This window comes from Euprymna scolopes, chromosome 29, assembly GCF_053919585.1.
Source record: "Euprymna scolopes isolate OS-2025 chromosome 29, ASM5391958v1, whole genome shotgun sequence".
In the NCBI taxonomy this organism is placed as follows: Eukaryota; Metazoa; Mollusca; class Cephalopoda; order Sepiida; family Sepiolidae; genus Euprymna; species Euprymna scolopes.
Genome location: NC_136510.1, coordinates 26,067,955 through 26,085,356, shown reverse-complemented (window position 1 = coordinate 26,085,356; position 17,402 = coordinate 26,067,955). Strand labels below are relative to the sequence as shown.

Here is a 17,402-nt window from a genome sequence, read left to right as displayed (position 1 = left end):
AATTAGTTTTACCTCAATTTTGTGACGGTTGAGAGCAGTTTGCAGACATTTTGGGGTTTAGAATGTCCGATGTCAGTTATAACTGATAACATTTGCTAGTAGGACACAGTTGAGGGCAAGTTGTGGCTCATAGCACATTGATACGATGAGATGATAGTAACTAACAAACTCTGCCTTGACAGGAAAACTGGATGTTAGCATTTAGAAGATAGTTTCCCACGATGGTGTTACACATGCATCCAAAGACAGAATGTGCCAGACTTGACAGCCACCAGTGTGAGAGACAACGATGTGAAAAACCACGGGGTCTGCAGCCGGCTGTCAAGCAGGGGACGATATGGTTCTATCACATGGTGAGGAAAAGTTTTTATTGGAGACATTTTTATTTTTGTCACATTCAGAGTTCCATTTTTGAGAAGCTGAATGTCCCCTCCACATAAAATCAATGTTGTGTCTAAAATTTTCTCATGTGGTGAGGTAAGTTAAGAACTCAACAAATACCCCACATTGTGTAATTTACCATCTTGTTAAAAATACTTTATCACTCATTTGGGGGAATTGATGTTGTGGATCCCGACTCAGCAAAACTGTGGATACTTACATAACACTTGTCGCATTGTTTACCGGTGACATAACGTTTGCAGATACAGTCTCCTGTTCTCTTGTTACAACTATTACCAAGGCTGGTACCAAGTGCATCACAAATGCAGGCTGAAAACAAAAGAAAACAAAAACTTAATCATGACTTACTTTGATGATTCCACAAAATAAACAGAATTGAGATGAAGATAGAAAAGTACAGACAAAAAAAATAAAAAAATGAATAATCCAAGAGTAGTAAATGTTTTGGTAAAAAATACCAGAGATATTTTTAAAATGCATCTAGATGAAAACAGATTTTGAATCATAAAAACTAGCAGTTACCCAGCATTTGTTATGTAACGGATGTCTGGGACCATCCGATACATAACGGTTAAAATAAACCTTTTTAAGAAACTCGAAAGGAGGGCATCGAATATCGATTGTCCACCAGACAAAGTGACAAAAGTAATTACGGCGTAAACAGAAAAATCGGATGACGATTTTTTGTTTACAAAGTAACGTGATTGTGGGTGAGATCGCATATTTTGCTGGAATGGGACATTCCTTTGCGAGAACAAAGAAAGATTGGAATGTCCTGGAAAAACAATTATGGTCAAGGCTGGAACGTGTTGTAAAGACACGTGCAATAAACAAAAACAATAGTCGCCCGACTAAGAAAAAATGGGTTACTGGAGATCTGGGTCAAATGCAAGCAATGCATTTGTAAACAAAGCTAAAACTTGCCTTGGAATTGAAGAATCAATTAACGACAATAAATGAATTAACCAATCAAATGCAAGCCAGTGGAGATCGTAATAGTGGAAAAATACAGGAACAAAAAAATCCTGTGAATATAACGATGTGATTTTTAGAGTCAGAGAGCAGAAGTAGGTCTGAGGACTGCCGAAGGATGTGCGATTGTCGAAGTGAAATCGCGTTCTCCCCCCCCCGATCGCTCAATGAAAGGAAAGCCAAGCCGCAGAAAGGAACTATTTGATAAACTGCATGTAAGGCTTTAGTTAAAAATACATTTTTATACGAAAAGCAATCGTGACTTACGGCTTTCCTTTATGTTCTGAGTTACGCCTGATCATTATGCGCATGTCAAAACTTTGTTTCAGATACCGTCGTTGTTATGACAAGCTGGACAATTGATAAGTCAGCTCGAATGAAAAATGCCCGGTCAAGGGGGAAATAACCATGCTGTCTTAGCAGTTGCCATGACAATCGTTTAGCTCAGATCGTAAACAAGTTACACTAGCGGACGATCAATGAAATTGACGGCTACTGCATTTTTGTTACAAACCAACTAACTACGACCGTTCCCAACCTGGGGTCCTGCGCAACGTAACACATTGCCCAGATATCAAATAGCAACAAACTAAATAGGTGTGAACAGCTATTCTTTGAGATAGTAAAGCTTATTTTATGTCTACAGTTTATTGTTATTTCACTTTTACAATTTAGCATTTCTTTTTTTTTTTTTTTTTTTTAACACCTTAAGATTTCTGGATTGTTGCTCAGACAATCAACATGGATTGTGTCTAAAAAAAAATTTTTTTTTATATGCATATCCTTAATAATAGCTTTTTCTTCAGACTGCTAGATTTTGGAATTCCCTCCCAATTACCTGCTTCCCTGACTGTACTGACATAAAAGTTTAAATGTAAAATAGACCAAAATCTCTCCTCTAAACATGGTCTGAAATGGTAGCATCTTACATCCAAGAGGCAATATGCTTTGTTTGGAGTAAACAGGACTAAAAATGATTTTCTATTTAACAACAACTGGAAACCCTCTGCTATATGTAAGTTCCTCAAAATGGTTCAATAGTAATGTACTATATCTAATTATGTGATTTTGTGCTAATCTTTTAAAAATCTAATACAGTTTCTTTCATAATATATCTATATCATTCATGTTTTCAATCCTATATACATTGTAGATTAGATTTTTTTTCTTGGTAAAAAGTTATTTTATAGGGGGCATTCACCCTTATTATACAGTTACATTTTTTTACCTTGTTTTTATCAGAATCTTTATTATTTCTATTATAGCTTTTTTTAAAATCAAAATTTTGTTTTTCTTTCTTAATTTTTTTTATATTTTATTATAAAAATAGTAACAAAATACAGTATAAAATACACATGTATATAGTCAAATAACATAAATAACATTGTAAGGCAGGGGCAAATACCATAACCGAAAAAACACTGTGGTCCACATCATAACCAGAAAAAAAAACATATTCTAAGGCCACTGTATCCCAGGGTTTTACTGCACATTGTAGATTGGAAAATTTTTCTTGCCAAATAGTTATTTTATAGTGGGCAATTCACCCTTATTTTACAGTTACATTTTCTCATTTTTTTTACCTTATTTCTATCAGAATTATTTTTATCAGAATCTATTACTATTTCTATTATCATTATATAGCTTTTTTAATCTTATTTTTTTATTACTATTTAATATTTTAATATCATGAGTATTAAACATCATGCTTAAATTCTCACAATGCTTTTAACTAGTCTGTATTAAATATATAATCAGATGCTGAATGCTAATGTTAAATTTTTAAACCTTATTGATAAACTCGACATAAAACTTAATAAAACATTATTCGAAACAGATTTATAGCTAAAAGAATTTTTTAAATATTAAGACTCACAAAAATAAAATATTAAATGATTGTAATAAAGTACTTTAATGGAATATGCTCGGACAAATTCATAGCACTTGACCTCTGACTAACCCGACAAGCAGCAAAATCACACTCCTTCACTGTTGAGATACGTAGATGTCGGAAAGCCTTCTGATTAAATAGTTTTTTTTCTCTCAGACTGCCAAACTTTGGAATTTTTTGTTTTCCTGACTGTACAAACCTACAGAAGTAATGTGATCAAGCACCTTGTTGCTCAACTCTGTTAGATACGACTCCAAATAGTAACTCCTTACATTCCAAGTGGCAATATGCCTTGTTTGGGGGGGGGGAACAAAAATTAAATAATCAAACCCAAATAATTCAAATTTTGACAAAAAAAGTGGAAAAAGGTGAAAGGTCTACCAATTTAAGCAGAGATTCACCGTTTCAGAATTCCACTAAAAAGCAGTCACATTTCTGCATTACGTTAAGTTGATGACATACAAATGGCAAATAAATTCATCACAGAGACAACAAAAACAGAAGAATACATAATGTAACGACAAAAAGTTTTGTTTTTAATATTTACCTTCACAACCATCTGGATTGTCCGACTTAAGATTCCAGTAACTATTTTTGCAAGTGTCGCATCGTTTTCCTTCAACAAAACGTTTGCAATCACAGGTCCCAGCAATGTAGCGGCCGTCCTTGCTTGTATGACTATGGCATTCACCCTGGCGTAAAGATCCAGAAGGATCACAATTGCAATCTGTAAAATAACAAATAAAAAATAAATTATGTTCAATCCTAGAAGGCCCACGTTCCCAAGCTTTATCTTCCCTTTGAGAAGGGATTAATTCTTTTTTTTTTAAATTAGTTTTACCATTTTTTTTTTAAAATTAGTTTTGTGATTTGTCTTTGTACAACTTTAAATCTCAATATCACATCGCAATTTTTATGTGTCAATACTGGAGTAAAGTCCCAAGTGTAATACTCTACATGGAGTTTCATTAGAGTTGGCTCCCTTGAATTATTTTCACGACTTATGCTTCATGACAGATAAACAATATTTTATAAATATTCCATGGCAGTTTCATGTTCGTACATGCGTTATCACCTTACACCTTTTTTTTTGTTTATGTAACAAAAGTGATCGCCAGATTGGCAAAAATGCAATGCAAAAATTTTTTTTTTTTTCAAATTTCATCAGATGTTGCTATTTGCAGAACATTAAACTAAATACTTTGCATTCACACTATCTTGTCAAAATATTTCACAATATGGTGGGTGGTGTGCATTTCCATGGAATGGAAATATTTCAGGCACGAAAGCAACAAAAGGATATAACTGGAATTTCCATAATTCCTGCTAGTATAATATATATATATATATATATATATATATATATAAATAAATAAATAAAATGAGCTGATTGTTACACAGCTCTATTTAAGTAGATATTGAGCTTTTGCTGCTATCATATATATATATATATTAGTAATTTATAAAATATATATGGCGATTAAGCTACACTGAATATTCCACGTTTCATCGACTCTAGGATTTTTCAGGCTTATGCGCATAAGCCTGAAGAATCCTAGAGTGGATGAAACGTGGAATATTCAGTGTAGCTTAATCACCATATATATTTTATAAATTACTAACTAGCTCTACCTACGTATTGAGCACTTTTGAAGTAAATACTTCAAGTTTACTCATAAATTTATACTTTTGTAAATTAATTTTATGTGAGTAAATTAAGTAGTTGTGTGTGTGTGTGTATATATATATATATATATATATATATATATATATTATACTCCCTCTGTATCATAGTTGAAAATCTCTTGGGGAATCTACTAATCCTTAGTCAAATTGTTTGCCATTCATATTAGTATTGATGTTCATCAAGTATTAATATCAGTTTATTTGAAGCAGAAATTATATCACTTTTTCACTACATTAAAAAGTGTATTATTTTTTTTTTCAGATCACCCACTGGCAAAATATTATGACAGGAAAAGTGTAACCAATTTGCCAAAATACTAAACGAACTTGCAAGAAGCACAAATTAAGTAGAAGAATGCTTTAATAAACTTCAGATGTCGAAGATCAACAATATTTTTCTAAGCTTTCAGTTAGCAATGGAAAAGTTATTTTAGTTGCTGACTATCAACTCTGGAGCATGTCTAAAGAGAAGCTTGAAAGATAAGGAAAACTTGAAATCATCTGTTTTTGTCGAGTTGCAATAAAAACTGCTTTTGCTAACCCTTTGCCGTCAAAGTGTACTTTAAAGTCGCATTTCAAAAAAACAATATTTCTTATTCTTATGGATTGTCAGCTCAACTGATCTTCAAAGTACAGGTCTATGCATAGTTCAACAAATGAATGGGGGGTGGGAGTGTTTACACTAACTTTCGCCATGTGTGGTTTTCAAGATTAAAAAATTGCATAAAAAATTCTGGCGGTAATGGGTTAAAATAAACTTTCAATTATTCTTGCTATTAATTTTTACTTTATGCAAATGAGTTTTGATATATTTCGCACTTATTAATATGACAATTTATTAATATTACTCATTTCCTGTTGAGTATGGGATTAAATTATATTAATTGTAATTTTTGGTGTTTTTTTTTTTTTAATTTATTTATTCATCTACTGGAACAATTATTTTGGAACAATACAAAGAATTATTAGACGATACCCAGCTTTCATTAATCTAATCATCTAGGATTAAGCATTTAATTGTGTATACGTGATTATATTGGTCAGAATCGTATGTATTGGACTGACTACTTTGGAATAACATGAAAATCATTATTTTGGTTATTCAGATTACGGTTCTCATCTTAAATGTTATCACGTTTTGGCTGATGTAACCGCCGACCTTCTTCGGGTGTATCTTCACAGTAGTGAATGGTAAAAAAGAATGTTTTTGTTCTTATTTTCAAACGAACCATGGTTGTTAGAATTCAAGTTGTGTGAATGTTTTTAGGAAATGGAAAGAGCATGGAGTCATTTCCATTTTTGTATAAATTTGCTTCCGTATAAAAACATCACGCAATTTGAATTCTAGCGACTATGGCTTGTTAGGAAAAAAAAATAAAAACAAAAAGCATACTGTTTCACTATTCACCAATAAGAACAATTGGGAAGATACACCTGAAGAAGGCCAGGAGTTACATCAGCTGAAACGTGAGAATAGCAACCAAATTGAGAACAGTAGTCCAAACATTCCAAATTATCAATTCTCATTTAAAAAAAAAAAAATTCAAACCGTGAAAATTATTTGGAGTATTTAAACACTATACATTATAATGTGTGTTAGAGGATACCCAGGTCTCATTAATCTGGTCATCCAGGATTAGGAATTTAACTTTGTGTACTTGATCCTATTGGCCTGTATTGTATTGGCCCAATCAACCCACCAGGTTCTATTTTAAAAGAGGATTATGCAGAAAGCATTACACAACATTACGCAATGCCCTTATTGTACAAGTGACCTTTCCATATAAGCACTTCAGTATTAAGAGAATATACTTTTGAAAAAAGTCAGAATTTGATCTTTGTCATTCATAACAAAAGAACTAAGATAAAAATTTGGATCATAAAATCTTGGTATGCAAACATTAAAGCAAAGAGAGACGATTAATGCAATTAAGCTTCTTTGCTTTAACCACTACACAAAAAAAGAGGAAAACTCCTTCTCAACCACCGATTGACAAATAACACCCGACCTGAAAACCTATCCTCCACACTCCTCAAATTAACATTCACAGGAAACATTAATTGGAAGAAATACATTGAGAACATAGCCATGGCTGCTACAAAAAAGATGGGCTCCCTCTACCGTGCTAGAAAATTACTCACACCATAGAGTATACTATATCTTTACAAAGTCATAATTCGCTCATACACGCAGTATTGTTGCCACATCTGAGCTAGTGTGTCCACCACTAGTCTTTCACTCTTAGTCTCAAATCTAATAGGTCCCACACTGTTGGTCAAGTTTCACAACCGCTGTCCTGTCGCCGCGATGTTGCATCCCTGTATCTATTTTATAAGTACTTTAATGGACTGTGCTCTGTTGAATTGATAACACTCGTGCCCCCTCAACATACACACCCCAACAAATCCAGCAAGCAGCAAAATCTCACCCCTTCACTATTGAGATCCGTAGATGCCAGAAAGCCTTTTACTCTAAGAGTTTCTTCCCTCGGAATACTAGATTTTAAAATTCCTTGTTTCCTGCTTCCCTGACTGTACTAAAATGCAGATGTGAACAGACATCTCACTGCTCAACTCCCCACAGTTCCCTGTTCAACACAATCTAAATAATAGCCTCTTAGATTTCAAGCTGTCTTAATACAGCCTTTTGATAAGTATTAAAGATCGTGGGCAAGGTAGAACACCAGAAAAACCTTGTATAGGCATTAAAAATGGTTTTATGTTGTTTTTGTTAAAATATTAATAAATGAAGCAACATTTTGAGTTAAAATCCATTAAGCATTGTGCATGTAACTTGATAAAAATGCTTGAAATGTGCCAACATTAATTGAATAAACACAAAACAAGATGGCAACTGAATTTGACACATTACAAGTTTGTTTTTCTCAAGTAAAATGCATAATACAAAATGAATTTTAACTTAAATAATAAATGAATAAACAATTTAACAGAAACAATAAAATAAAACCATTTTAATGTGTATACAGAACTTTGTGAAAATTGAGAGACCTCCAATTTATCTGAAATTTTAACAATAGGTATTGGATATCGATTAATAAAAATTTCTCAAATTTCACTTTTTTTTAAATAATAATATGAGCACAACCGCGCATTTGAAATTTTAAATATTTCAGATTTGCATTAAATTTGCTTGCTAGTCATTGGACATGAATAAAGCCAGATTTTCTGAATTTCAATTTTTTACTTAACTCTTCAATTTTAGATATCCAAAGTCAAAATGGATTTTAATCAAAATTTGAATAAGGATTCTAGACATAAGATCCAGTAAGAGGACATAAAAGCAGTGTAAAACTGTTCTGTTCGAAGAATTTTTATATTTTTATTATTAGAATCCTCTGAGATGAGCACATATGCAAATTAGAAAGTGCTTGCATCAGAAATAAAAGAAAAATAGCAGAGAAAAGCCATAGGAGATGGACATGTGGCTCTGCAGTGGCAGCGAGAGATAATCAAGCTGGCGTCAAGACAGCGGGGTTTTGTTCATCGCATGGCAGACAAAATTACAAAAAGCAAGAAACAAGCATAGTTTGGAAATTAATGGAAATAACTGCCTTTTTCTAAAACAAAGAAAACTAAAGTCGGATTTAGTTTTTTTTTTTTTTTTTTTTTTTTTTTCAATGGTGCCGGACAGTACAGGGGTCACAGAGAAGTTTGAACTGTAACAAATATGGTTTGAGCATAACGGCAATGTTACAGTACAAAATAACACTAAAAATTAATCTCCCCTGGCAAAACCTGACCTAGTTGTCCTCCCAACTCGAGAATAAATAAACTTTTATATATTTTATATATTATTTATCCAGGGCAACGCTGATCAAGAACATATCAACTTTGTGGGTCTTTGTTTTGTAGTTTGTTTTATTTACTTTTAGCTGAATATACAAACATACAGACAACTGCTCTTTATCTACAGAGTGAAATAACGAGCTATTAGTCTAATTACTGCTCAGTATTGAAGACTTAACTGGAAATGAAAAGAAAAACAAGACTTACGTTGACAAACATCTGGATCGGTCATCCTTCTGTTTGGGTCAGCATAGAAGAAAGGTTTGCAGAACTGACAGTTTCTTCCCATCGTATTATCCTTACAGTCATCGCAGACACCTCCACTCACACGGCCCGTTTGTTCATAAACAGCAGGATCAAAATGGCATTTCGTAGCATGATTATTGCAATTACATCCTGAAAGTTGAAAATAATATTAATTCAATACTATCAAATGATAAGTAGAGAAAAGGAAAAAAAAAAATATATATATATAGTGAATAAATGACAAAAGACTATATTCCAAAGTTCATGATGCTGACCATCTTATAATTTATTCCTTTAATTCAGTTGACATTTATAATTCCTGACAGTATTTGTTTCGTAGCACAAAATCAATCACTTGATAATTATATCAATCAGTGAATCTATTTTGCCCTCAATTCAAAAGAAATAACAATCAATCCGTCAAAAGGATTGAAAGTGTGTTTTGACATGATTTAAATAATCAATCCGTCAAAAGGATTGAAAGTGTGTTTTGACATGATTTAAATAACAATCAATCCGTCAAAAGGATTGAAAGTGTGTTTTGACATGATTTAAATAATCAATCCATCAAAAGGATTGAAAGTGTGTTTTGACATGATTTAAATAATCAATCCGTCAAAAGGATTGAAAGTGTGTTTTGACATAATTTAAATAATCCATCAAAAGGATTGAAAGTGTGTTTTGACATGATTTAAATCCAAAAATTGAAAAAGAAGCTGTAAATACTTACGCCATTTGGAATTTTAGAAATAAAGGCACTAAACCCAATTATTCGTATTAACATGTTCTATTAATTTAAGTTTGGTTATTTTTGTTTTACGGCATATCAACCCTTTAACAGGTTATTTAATGCCGAATCCAGTGAATTTGAAGGAAAACTTTAATAGAGTATATTTGTTTTTTTAAGTCAGTTTCTATTTAACCCATAGTTGGGACCCTAACAGGTACTACCACTCTGGGTCAGAGTAGACCTGGGAGCAATGGCAATTATGGGGTGGCTCCACACTAACCAAAGCCCACAAGCTGGGGTCTCACCATCAGATATAGTTTAAGGTCATATGCAGGACCGTATTAATTAAACAGACTCTAGTGAATGTTGATCGGTTCATTTTTCTCTGCATAGCGGAAGTCAATGATGCATCTCTGCTTCTGACACAAGTCCATGACAGGAGTTGCTTCCTTATAGCCTCACACCGTTAATATTTGCAAAAGAGAGATGAAGCTTTTGGGTCATGAATACATTATTTCAGTTATTCAATCTCCTCTAATCCATCCAGGTGGGGGGAGGGGGGAAGAGTCATTACTTTTGAAAAGTTTTTCTCATATATATATATATATATATATATATATATATATATATATATTTATTGTATTAGACTACCTGTGACCTGTTGGGCCAGTATGTTATATTGGCTATGGAATTAATGTATGAGTGTGACACTTGTGACATAAAGAAAATAGGGTTTTTTTGATATAATAGAAACATTTCTATGAAAGTATATTAAAATGGAAAAAGAATATAGATTTCTATGAGGCGTTCTGTTTATAATTGTTTATTTTTAAAAAAAAACTTACAGCCATTGAATTATAAGTGGTTTGCCATACTTATAGGTAAAAGTGCACTGAAGAGATACCATAATACTTAAAGTTAAATTCAAATTTTGATATATCTTTAATTTAAATGCAAAAAAAAATTTAAAAAAACAATTGGGACGCTGAAAACGTACACAGTAAAATACGTTTTATTGTCACATTGATTATTTGTAATGCAAATTAGAAAAAAAAAACATTTGCGGGGTTATTTATATTGGTAATGCAGAAAAAAATGTATAAATGTGTAGTAAAAAATGGAGAATAAATTTTTTTTAAAAAATGGATAGCTGTGGGTAAATCGCCGGTGTAAAATGCTCTTATGGTTGTCAACGGGTTAAAGTAGACTTATTTGTAAGAAAATTGCATTAAAAAAGCTTAAACATAATATGGAAATGAACAAAGTAAAAAAAAAACGCAGAAAGTATTAACAATTGTTTATTTGGATAATTTAAATACAAAAAACAATTGGGATGCTGAAAATGTACACAGTAAAACAATACATTTTATTTTCACGTTGATTATTTGTTTACGTATGCATGCGCAACAGGAAGTTATAAACCAGATGTTGGGTTACAACACCCGTTACAAGGTCATGTGAGTTTTATAATTATATTGTATTATCTATACATTAATTTATTTTTAATTTTTGAAATTATTTACATTTTTTTTAATGATAATTACGCCTGTGACAACAGCATATTCTTTTCATTGTTTTGACTAGTATATATCTGTTAATATACTATGTTTTTATATATAGACTGATGTGGTTTTCGGTTGATTGTTCATGTCGGATATATACTTGTGAGTCAAAAGAATGAAAAGAATATTCTGTTGTCACAGCCCTAATGATAACCCTATTTTCAATACTACAGTCAATATAGGTTGATGGTCGACTTATTTAGAATTAAACTTATTTTCAAAACTAAAATACAGAAAAATCTTTTTCAAAAGAACTTAATGATCTATGTCCTCATGAAATGAAGAGGTCATATTCCAAAAATCAAGTAATTTTATTAACTACAATTTAGCATTTTTTTTTTTCACATAGGTTTAATGCCTCACTTCTAGATCTCTTCCTGACAACGGTTCCCAATGACTGTACAACAAATGCCCATAGCCCACTCGGGAATGCTGATCACGCTGTGATAATGGTAGAAATCAGCCTAAATTCTCGCCCTAAAACTGAAGACCCACTACTCAAAACAACGAGGTATTACAAAAAGGCTGATTGGGAAGCCATCAGGGAGCTCATCAGAGATGCCCCATGGCAAAATATCTTTACTCTTCCAGCGGAACAGTGTGCAAATGAGACAACTGAATGGTTCAAAACTGCTATTGAAGCACATGTTCCCGCACGGAAATACTATAGCAAGCCCCACTCCCCCCAATGGTTTACTTCTGCTTGTGCAGCTGCCATTTGTCAAAGGCAGCATGCGTTCCGCAGATTCAACCGACATAAGTCCAGCTCAAACAAACAGAAGTTTATAGAAGCTAGAAATAATTGTAAGAGAGTGATAGACACAGCTAAGTCAGATTACTCTGAAACCACCAGAAAGCGCATCGAAGCACAGAAATTAGGAACCCGGGATTTTTGGAAAATCTACAACAGCGTAGTTAATAATGGACAGTCAATTATTCCCCCACTAACAAACAACCATAAGGTTGCTTGCACGGCAACTGACAAGGCTAATCTGCTTGCCAGTCGGTTTGCCTCAAACTCCACACTGAACTCGGTACACCACTCACTCCCTGATTTTCCTCTGCGAACAGACGCCACACTTGACGACTTGAAAATCACCCCTTCTCAGGTACATGCTATTATAAAAAACCTAGACACCTCTAAAGCATGTGGACCAGATCTCATCCCGGCTGTGCTATTAAAAAAATGCTCTGCCGAGGTTGCTCCAGTTCTGTCCAAACTTTACAATAAATGCCTTAACGAATCTTGTTTTCCCGACTGCTGGAAAACCGCCTCTGTGGTACCAGTCTTCAAGAATTCTGGTGAAAGAACTGACCCACTAAATTATCGCCCCATTAGCCTCCTCCCGCTTTTCGCCAAAATATTTGAGTCCTTAGTTAATCAAGTCCTAGTCCAGCACCTAACAGCTGCTAAACTCCTGACTGACAAACAATATGGATTCAGGCAAGCCCGTTCAACAGCAGATATCTTAACTGTAGTTTCTGAACGTATATACCGTTCATTGGATAAAACAGGGGAGGGTAGAGCGGTGGCCCTTGATATATCTAAGGCTTTTGACAGGGTATGGCACGATGGTCTTCTAAGGAAAATTAGATCATATGGAATCACTGGAAGAATTCATAACGTAATTAAATCCTTCTTAAGTAATAGAAATATCAAAGTTGTCCTCGACGGACGTACATCCAAACAATATGACATAAATGCGGGAGTGCCTCAGGGGTCTATCCTTGGACCTCTATTGTTCCTGATATTCATAAACGACCTCCCTGATAATATTGTTTCGGAGATGGGTATATTTGCCGATGACACCACTCTCTATAACAGATATGAGGGGAAAACAAATGAACACATATCCAAGAAAATGGCAGAAACACTAGAGGATGACCTCCAATCCGTAGTGGAATGGGGACAAAAATGGTTGGTCTCATTCAATGCTGCTAAGACTAAGCTTGTTTCCTTCAATAACTACAAGAAACCTTCTCTACCACCAATAGCAATGGCCAAGAACACATTGCCTGAAAGTACTTCTTTTAAACTCCTCGGCCTAACGTTTACAGGGAATATGAACTGGAATAGATACATTGAGAGCATTGCCAAGGCTGCTGCAAGGAAGGTTGGCTCCCTCTACCGTGCTAGAAAACTACTTACGCCTGCCAGTATCCTATACCTCTATAAGGCAACAATTCGCCCATGTATGGAGTACTGTTGTCACATCTGGGCTGGTGCATCTGCTGCTTGTCTCTCGCTCCTGGACAGGGTTCAAAAAAGAGTCGCCAACCTGATAGGTCCTGAACTGTCATCTAGGCTTCAACCTCTGTCCCATCGACGAGATGTTGCATCCCTCTGCCTGTTCTACAAATACTTTAATGGTGAATGCCCTGACGAACTGCAAACACTTGTACCTCCCCGACGTAACTACCCCCGACAAACCCGACAAGCTACTAAGTCTCATCCCTTTACAGTAGAGATCCCTAGGTGCAAGAAAGCCTTTTACTCCAATAGTTTCTTCCCCAGAACTGCGGGTCTTTGGAACTCTCTTCCGGGATTCTGCTTTCCCAACTGCAATGATATGCAGAAGTTCAAGTGTAATGTTAACAAACATCTTTCTACTCTTCTCCCTTCATAATGACCCCGCAAATTAATTCCCTAATTCCTTCAAAGTGGCACTGTGCCTTGTTTGGGGTGAAAATTGAATTAAAAAAAAATAAAAAATAAAAAAAAATAAGCAGCCTATTTTTTTTTTTTTTCAACAAAAATAAAGAGGATCCAAATAAACAAGGAAATTAGATTAAAAAAAAAAAAAAGGTGGGGTGTCCCTTACTTTTGCAAGCATTTGGTTGTCTTTCACGAGCTGGCCGCCATGGAAGATCATTGTAGAAGTCCTGACATTTGTCGCAGTTGAAACCTGTTGTCCTGTGAGCACACTCACATTTGCCATGGACCTGAGAAGTAAATCAAGTGTATGCAATGAAGGGAAAGCAACAGCCGCAGAATCCATGGAAATGCAACAGACAAAAAAAATTTGGAATGCCATTTTGCATTTTGAGTGGACATTTTGTAACACTTCTGTATCTTCACCTAACAATTTAATAAACAAACGATACCGTAAAAACCGAATTAACTTAAAAAAAGATCATTTCTAAAAAAAAAAAAAAAATACAATAAAATAAATTAATAAAAAATAAATAAATAAAAATAGCATGGTTCGTATTTTGCATAAGTGCCAAGTTACATTTAAACTCGCAGGCTAGTATTTACCGGGACAAAAAAATATACAGAATTTCATCTAACAGCCATATATTTGATGAAAATTTGCAGTTCTAAAATGATGCTTTAATAAATTTGAGTTAGAAATAAAATATTGACCATTTAAGATTCTTAGAATACTAAGAATTTATAACAGGAATGCTTAGATTAGCAACAGTCTAAGTATCTGTCTACTTAACTCGAGTCACTTTCCTCCTCCTTCTTCTTTTCCCCTCTCTCTCTCTCTTCCCCCCTTCACCTAGTCGATTCCTCTCTCTGCACACACATACCCACATAACTTTCCCTTGTACAGAATCCTCAAGAAATGGGAGGGTGGAGGTAACATGGTGCACTGCCCAGGGGAGATGGGGGGACGACAGGGCCACATGATTCTTTCCATTTCTAGTAGCAGATTTAGCCAGTTAAGAACTGGAGAACGACCATTGCTGCCTGGGCCTTGAATCTAACAACATCTAGCTGCACTGATGAGTCATTGATGAAACAGGTGTCTATAAAAGATGTTTTATATAAAAATGTATAGATGTAGTATTGGGAATCCCAGCTTAATTGCTATATAGGTAGTTTTAGAAATAGAAAGTTATGTAACTATATTTTTATTTCCCATCAGCGAGTTGGCAGAGTCACAAAAGGTTAGGTTTGACAGGTATCAACCTAGAGAGAATGCACCGGAAATTAGGGGTGACACGGGAATTGTGGTCGTAGGCTTCCGGTTGACGACCACATGGGCTAAGAGTTGGTTTTGGGCAACAGAGAATGCAGACGGGAAATCTTGGGTCTCCGACAATCAGGGTTCGGGATGATAGGCTTGCCTTGAAATAAAAGATTGAAGCTTCAAATCCATCTTGTTTATCAATGCATCTGTCTACAGCAGTAAGTACCACTCCCCATGAGATGGAGACCAGCGTCCAAGAAGGCATCATCCGCTGGCCAAGGCAAGCAGGTATGTACGCATGATGTTATTTGCACATACATGTCTCGAGACCTTCCAAGGCAAGAAACAATGTAAGGATAAGAACACCCACACATAACAGTGAACTGTACGTTAGATACGTAAGAGCATACACACACCTATATATGTAAGAACACAGACACTTAAAAGTACCTGTAAATGTAAAAGTAATCGTAACAAGAAAAAGTAAAAGAGTTGGTAAAGTAAACGATTAATTAAAATAAACAAATAAATAAACATGCAAAAGTCTTCTTATAACATATATACATTGTTATAATATGCAAGTGATCTCCCTTCGGTGTAGCTTCATTGTCGAATTCCATAAACATACAAAATTCCTCTCTCTCATAAGAATAACAAATATATTACAAAACCAAATTCAATTTTCTCATTGTTTATACGGCCCCGAGCAACGCCTATTGGCCTTGATAAGTGGTGATGCCTTTGTAAAAAGAAAAAAAAATGGAACAGCAATAGAAGAATATATAATGAAAACCTACAATAAGTTTTATGAATGAATTTTGTTAAATAAATCTGTAGTGTTGTTTTCTTTAGGGCGACAACTTTATCGTTCCGCCCTATACAGATAACATCACTTAGAAAAAAAGCACCAATCCTCATATAAGCCAGTATCATACCAAGGAGATATTATTTCGGATCAAAGGGTGTTCATTGTCTCTTGAGAATGAACGGAGGCATCGAGATTATTATTAATAACAAAGTCTATTTCTCTACTGTGAATTCCGTCACTACTGGACTATAAACACAGGCGCTATATATAATTCTTATTTGGTCATGCTTTATGCCAAAAACTGATGCAGGTTTCTGTAAACTATCAATTTCATTCTTTCTAATAATTTCCTACATTATTTCCGACATACCGGACTCTCACAAAACATTCAAAAACAGATGAAATCACAAATTTTGCTCATACACAAAAGATCAAACACCGGGTCTTCTAATAATAATAAATTAAATAAAGTTATTACAATTGGTTCCAATATAAATTTAAGTGCCTTATTCATAAAAATTACAGCTTGAAAAAGGTAACATGATTGCACTGATATTGCATTGCAGTTTGAAGACCTACCATGTCTCTTGGGATGCTGTCATGGTCTTCAGGGTGGAGGGGTGTGCACCGTGAGGCATGGCCATAACAGGAACAACTTCCTCTCACTGTCATGTCGTACATCGCATAATAATACTTTTTCTTGGTATCACCTTGGTCATGAAGTAGGACATCACCTAAGGTAAGAAACAAACAAACAAGAATAAATCAGAGAAGACAATTAGAACTAGCAAGGGTAATTGGCATTGCCAAGCATGCTAGAAAATAAAATACTTAAAGAAAAAAAAAAACGTGTGCAACATATTTTTAAAACTTTCCATCGTAGTATTGTTAGAACACATCACTCTTTTAAGATGCTTCTTCGTACGAGTTTGTGGCCTTTTCTTTTTAGTACACCCAGCATGAATGCAGACACCATAATATTGTTTCAAACATGCAAAAAATAAGACAGACATTTTAGCTTTGTTTTTCTACTTAAAGACAATTCAGATACATGGGACAATCACACTGACACACCGGATCCCCACGTTAAGTCACCACGTTGAAGCTGGTCAGTACTAAAATGAGTGAACCAAACTGGCAAGGCTACTTAGCATTCCCTAGCATGTTATAAAATGGTTTTCAGGGTGGTGGCATGTATTACTGTTAGATGCTTCTCATGAGGAGTTTGACATTTCCTTTTTCAGTACATCCAGTGTGAATGCAGACTAGATAATATTTCAAACTTGCAAAAAGTAAAACAGGCAAGTATTTTAGTTTTGTTTTTTTTGTTTTTTTTTTTAGAGGCGATTAAGATATATGGCATAATCACATTGGCATG

General features: G+C 34.4%; 1 protein-coding gene across 1 annotated transcript in view; it reads right to left on the bottom strand.

Annotated features, from left to right (window-relative positions):
• LOC145252555 (laminin subunit beta-2-like) overlaps positions 1 to 17,402 on the bottom strand; it is a 392,333-nt gene that overhangs the window by 103,997 nt on the left and 270,934 nt on the right. Inside the window, exons 4-8 of the mRNA XM_080112108.1 lie at positions 16,604 to 16,758; positions 14,119 to 14,239; positions 8,966 to 9,154; positions 3,813 to 3,992; positions 602 to 711 (exon numbers count right to left, since the gene is read on the bottom strand). Coding sequence (XP_079968234.1) covers positions 602 to 711; positions 3,813 to 3,992; positions 8,966 to 9,154; positions 14,119 to 14,239; positions 16,604 to 16,758 — 755 coding nt within the window. The remainder of the gene's footprint in view (positions 1 to 601; positions 712 to 3,812; positions 3,993 to 8,965; positions 9,155 to 14,118; positions 14,240 to 16,603; positions 16,759 to 17,402) is intronic.